Source organism: Camelina sativa, chromosome 18, assembly GCF_000633955.1.
Source record: "Camelina sativa cultivar DH55 chromosome 18, Cs, whole genome shotgun sequence".
Classification (NCBI taxonomy): domain Eukaryota; kingdom Viridiplantae; phylum Streptophyta; class Magnoliopsida; order Brassicales; family Brassicaceae; genus Camelina; species Camelina sativa.
Window position 1 is genome coordinate 10,865,745 of NC_025702.1, and position 5,538 is coordinate 10,871,282.

Sequence of the window (5,538 nt, forward strand, 5' to 3'; positions counted from 1 at the left end):
TTTTTTTTTTTTTTTTTTTTTTTTTTTTTGTAATACAATTAAACACGAAGAAGAGACTAGAACTATATCAATATCAAGTTATCAACCCATCAAGTGACAAGATTACGTTATAAAAGAAATGAAACTTTTCAGTTTTCATCGATGTACTGTATGTATGTCGTTGCTTAAGCAATGTCGCCAAATCATATAAATTTAAAAGTAAAAGGAAAAACTGAAAACAAAATTAAATAAAGAAAATGGAAAAGCCAACATCTTCGAGGTGAAGAAAAGTACCAAATCCAAATTGCTGCGTGGGTGGAGTAAAACATATGATTCTAAATTGACTAATATAATTTTTAAGCTTTTCTATTGTTTTTATTAGTTAATTATATAGAACAAATAAAGCTTTCTCGAGTTTAAAAACATTAGAAAAAATTTCTCGATATTTTAATTTAATTATTATTTTATTTTATTTTGTAATCTTGAGTGATCTAGGTCAGCACTAAACCGAAAGTACATACGTACGTAACTAGAACATGTGTTCTACGTCTTCTACCCACAACAGACTTAATATGCTTGACTAATTTCAAAGGTGAGCCAGTCCAATAGAGAAAGCTTGCCTTACCAAATTTTTAACTAATTTTTACACTAAACTGAAAAAAAAAATGATAGAGCTTGTTTTGTAGTAATTAGACAACACAATCATCAAACAACATAGACGGACAGAGTCTCTTCTTCCTAGCATACACAGTCTCCTTCGTCTTCCGATGCCCCAAATATTACTGTTACTAGGTCATAAACAAGTTGGACTCAGCCTAGAATTAGAGCGAGTTGTTAACAAGTTAAACTTTTATCATTTATCAAATATAGCGTGGCATTCGAACTCAAGATCTTCAGCGAAAGGAATCTGAAATACTATCTTCCAAGTCCCAACCAGATTAAACTAATCGCAGTTCCTTAACAATGAAACAATCATCTTTATTCATTTCATTTTCTTTTCGTAGTCTTTTGAAAGACAGATTATGTAGCTTTATTTCTAGTGTATATAAAGAAAACATTATACAAAAAGGAGTAAAACCTAAATGCTCTTTGTAAAATTCAAAGTCTGATGCTGGAAAGTTGCATCAAAAAATTAGAACAACTTTGTTTTGGTGGGCTTTGGGAGCTTTATTGATCCAAGGAAAAAAAAAGAAGGATAAAAGGCAAAACCACCAGTCCAAAGACAAACATATATACAATAATATATCTAAAATAATTTAAATTAAAGAAGTGCATGAGAGTAGAAAATTGAGTCAGACCAACAATCTCATAACTTACTCCTTAAGTCAGCTGCGTCCTCAAATCTTTAAGTTGGGATCGACTTGGACTCTCTTTCAATTTCACTTTTGTTTTCCGAATATACTTTCTTTTCTTTTTTTTTTCTTTTTTCTTCATCATTACTTATGTCTATTTTACTTAGACTTCTTGTTTCTTAAAAAATGTATGGTACGCCCCGACATTATTATTTCACATGCGAAGTTATAAAGAAAGAAATTTCTGATTCCACGATGATATGCGTTTTCTTTTTTCACGTATAAATTTATCCCAAAAGTGGATTTTAATCTACAAAATTTTACGTTGAACGTCCAAACCTTTTCGTTTACCAATACATCTTTTAAGTAATTCATTTTTCTAATACGTATATCATTCCGACATCATTATTTCACAGGCACTTCTTTACTTTAAGAATAAAAAGGTCGCATGAATATTTTTACATGCATGATAGATAAGAGAGTTCCTAAACACGAATTTGTTTTGTTTTCTTATATATATTAGAATATAGATTTCTGATAAATATGCGTAGTGATATATATATATATAGTATGTATACGAGCTTTTTAAACAAAAAAAAAAAAGAGTACATAAAAAGCTTTCAAATGGTTAAATTAGTTTCGGGTCAAATCAATCGTTGTTAGTATTGCGCTCGTTTTAGTTATCGGTAATGAAACAGCGTGGATATATATAGGATTTTAGTTTTACCTTTGATTATTTCGTTGGTTGGGAAAAAAAAAATCAACTTTGCCCAAAAAAAGGAATTAATTACCTTTACCAAAAAAAATAAAGAAATAATTCCTTTTTTTTTTTCAAATAGAAATCTTAACAATGTTCTATTCGAAATCTTAACAACGTTGACTGCATGGGTATGCACAACAATTTTATTAGGGTGAGCCTCGCATTTAAATAAACAAAAATAAAACAATCTCTGAATTTGATGTTATATAAAAAATTAAATTATCTATTCATCTCTAGAAAATAATACGTAAAAAGTATCTCTAAAGGAAAAGTAGAATTCGCTTTTGCCAAACTAAAGGTGACACACTCATATAAGTATATAAACAACCTAAACCATACACAAAGGGATACTGATAAGGAAGCACTGATGGACATTTCTGCGCAGAGATTTGCCATGAACGGAAGAAGCATGAGACTCCCTCCTGGGTTTCGGTTCGATCCCGATGATGAAGATCTTGTGTTCGAGTATCTCGCAAAGAAGGTCCTCCACCGTCCGATGGACTTCGACCTCCCTGAGCTCCGATCTTGCAATGTTNTTTTTTTTTTTTTTTTTTTTTTTTTTTTTAACATCATCAAAAATTATCTATTTATCTCTAGAAAATAATACGTAAAAAGTATCTTAAGGAAAAGTAGAATCCCCTTTTGCCAAACTAAAGGTGACACACTCATATAAGTATATAAACAACACTAAACCATACACAAAGGGATACTGATAAGGAAGCACTGATGGACATTTATGCGCAGAGATTTGCCATGAACGGAAGAAGCATGAGACTCCCTCCTGGTTTTCGGTTTGATCCCGATGATGAAGATCTTGTGTTCGAGTATCTCGCCAAGAAGGTCCTCCACCGTCAGATGGACTTCGATCTCCCTGAGCTCCGTTCTTGCAATGTTGATCCTTGGGACTTGCTAGGTTTGCTACAAACTCTTTTCTCTAGTTATACCATATCACATTTTAATGTATTGCTCAATGTTGTACGTACACATTTGTTGTAGGTGAGAGGAACAAGGAAGTGTATTACTTCGTGAAGAAGGAAGAACGAGAGAGAAAGGGAAGAGAGACGTTATCAGGTTACTGGGAAGAGTGTGAAGAAGAGGAAGTAATGGAGGCTGGTGATCGTGAATGTAGTCATTTAGAAGGAAGGAGAAAGACATTTGCTTTCTATATTGGGAAAAGACCTCGAGGCACAATAACTCCATGGATCATGTATGAGTTCCGACTTCTTTCCTCTAGAGCTACAAGATGGTCATCGTCCCTTTTGCCTCGGGTGAGCCACTCGTCTCTTATTAGTTCGGACACCACATTGGACTCTTATCTTTGGGAAATTATTTATAACGCCACTAATGTTTCATGTAATTTACTTAAGAAACATAAAAGTTAGAGTAACACAAATTTCAGAAAAAGAAAAGAAAAAACTTCAACATATTTCAGCTTGAATATTTTCTAAAATGTCATTTTGATTTGATTTTTTGAAAAAAGAAAAATTAATATGCCAATATTTAAGGAATCCTATATTATGTGTCATTTTACTCGTCCTTAATATTTTTTCTGCAATATATACCAATGTTTTGATTAGTTTGGGTTTTTTTTTTTTTTTTGGGTTTTCAGGGTGATTTAGGGAAATGGAGGGCAGTGAAGGTGGTGGTGAAGGAAGAGAATGAGGAAGAGATGGTGGAGGATGAGCACGAGTCGGATGAGTCTGATGGCGAAGAAGTTATTCAAAGCCGGTGACGATCATGGTTGATGCCATATATATGTATTGGTTTTGTGGTGAATCCGATCCATTTGAGTTTTAGTTAGTAACTTATAGTATTGTTAGAATATTAGAGACGATCTAAATGAAAATGAGGATATATGCTTAAATTTGTCTTATTATCTTCCAAGCCCTTTGGAATGTAATTAAGGTTGTGGTGAAAAATGCCACAAGTTGCTTTCACTCATCTCCCGTCTTATTTTGTTATCGTCCAATTATATATAGACTAAATTGTCTATTATCTTTCATCATTAGTGTTTTCTTTTTAAATCCGGGATTTATAAATCTAGGATTTTCTAAATCCATGCATGGTAAATTCGTGGGGATTATTGACTTGATTTGATCAAACAATGAGAGATCTGTAACCGTAGTTGATTAATTTAGCCTAATGAGCAGTATGCATGTATGTAATATTTTCCCATGTACTTCACCAGCACACAAGAGATATTAAGATTTAACTCACTTAAGACATATCAAGTTTGCACCAACCAATTTCATGTTGAGCAAGAAGCTTTTAGATTTTATCTTTAGCCCTCACACAAATCTTACTAACAAAACGGAGTCAAAGCAACTGAAAAAGCTCCCTTCTACTTCTGTATATATTCGGCGTGATCAAGTAGCATCGCATAGTTGTACATACATAGATGAGTGGGTTAAGACAAGTCTCCCTAACTGATAACTCCATCCTTGCCAGCAGGATCATTATGTCCAAGCAGCTCAGCTTCTCTTCAAATAGCTCTTTGGCATTAATTCTAATTCAATATCTTGGTCATAGTATATAAACGTTATGCTGTGAGAAAATATTCGTGTTCGCCAAGTTACTAGCCTACAGTTACAAATTTCTTACAACTAGCTAGAGGAATCTAATATGTGGACGTCAGGAAACATCGATGTGATGTTTTCAGAGGACAGTGACGTTCAAGTCAATAAACGAATCCACGAAGCTTTGATAGAAAACTATAACATAAAAAAAAAAATTAAAAAAAAAACAAGAAGAAATATAAATGAGTTGTCATGACAACGGGTTTAAAATAAAAATCTGCGGTTGAGCGCGAGTCAACTAGATAGCCTTGAGATTACGGTTACCCAAAAGACTTCGAAGTTTATTTGTGGGGGTGGTTTTATATTGACCAAACAAAAATAATGTTACAGATATTGATGTTAAGACCAAACTGTAAGTCAAAAATGACAATAGGAATGAAGATGTCACTTAGAAACCAACTCCTGTATTTGCCAATATAAATCACTATTTACCAAAATTAGCAAATAAATTGCAACTAACCAATCAACCCATCACACAATCTCAACTCTATAATCTCACCTTCTCTCCCTTCTTCTTCTCGGATTCCTAAATATTATCTTTCACTCATCGTCCTCCCAATTTATTGGCTCTCTCTTCTCTCCTCTCCTTTGCCTATTTTCTAACATCTTCTCCCGCCACCCACCCCCTGCCGTATGATCTTTCTGGTGGCGGCGATTACACCATCAATTTGTTAGTTTTCATTAATATGGGTTGCGGTGGCTCGAGGCTTGGAGGTGTGGCGGCTGTCAGGGCCGGAGAAGGAGGCGTTGTGCCACTTCCGGCGGGAATACGTCCACTTCTAAGGCGAAGGTTAGAGGAGATGAAGAAAAGGAGCCATGCAAGCGTCTTGAAAGGGAGCCAGACGCAGTCTAAGAAGGAGCTTCTTCGTCACGGCTCTTCTGATGACGGAGAAGACACTGACGGCAGTCTGAAGTCGTCGGCTAAGGTGGC

General features: G+C 34.4%; 2 protein-coding genes across 4 annotated transcripts in view; both read left to right on the forward strand.

Annotated features, from left to right (window-relative positions):
- LOC104761065 (NAC domain-containing protein 41-like) lies at nt 2,749–3,972 on the forward strand. Its single transcript, XM_010484085.2, has 3 exons — nt 2,749–2,944; nt 3,028–3,299; nt 3,641–3,972. Exons 1-3 carry the CDS (start codon nt 2,758–2,760, stop codon nt 3,761–3,763), a joined length of 582 nt encoding a protein of 193 aa, XP_010482387.1. The 5' UTR covers nt 2,749–2,757; the 3' UTR covers nt 3,764–3,972.
- The window catches only part of LOC104761067 (nuclear polyadenylated RNA-binding protein 3-like), a 2,445-nt gene continuing 2,014 nt past the window's right edge, over nt 5,108–5,538 (forward strand). The window contains exon 1 of one of the 3 annotated variants that reach the window (XM_010484089.1): nt 5,108–5,510. In XM_010484089.1, the coding sequence (XP_010482391.1) occupies nt 5,294–5,510 (217 nt within the window). In that variant the 5' untranslated portion in view covers nt 5,108–5,293. Of the gene's footprint in view, nt 5,534–5,538 lie in introns of all 3 variants that reach the window. The other 2 variants (XM_010484088.2, XM_010484087.2) reach the window with 2 other exon arrangements.

Bases quoted from the DNA above. Each gene is read 5' to 3' on its own strand.
- LOC104761065 (XM_010484085.2), top strand. From the start codon at position 2,758: ATGGACATTTATGCGCAGAGATTTGCCATGAACGGAAGAAGCATGAGA. The intron at 2,945-3,027 runs GTTTGCTACAAA...CATTTGTTGTAG, and splicing joins TGATCCTTGGGACTTGCTAG to GTGAGAGGAACAAGGAAGTG. The intron at 3,300-3,640 runs GTGAGCCACTCG...TTGGGTTTTCAG, and splicing joins CATCGTCCCTTTTGCCTCGG to GGTGATTTAGGGAAATGGAG.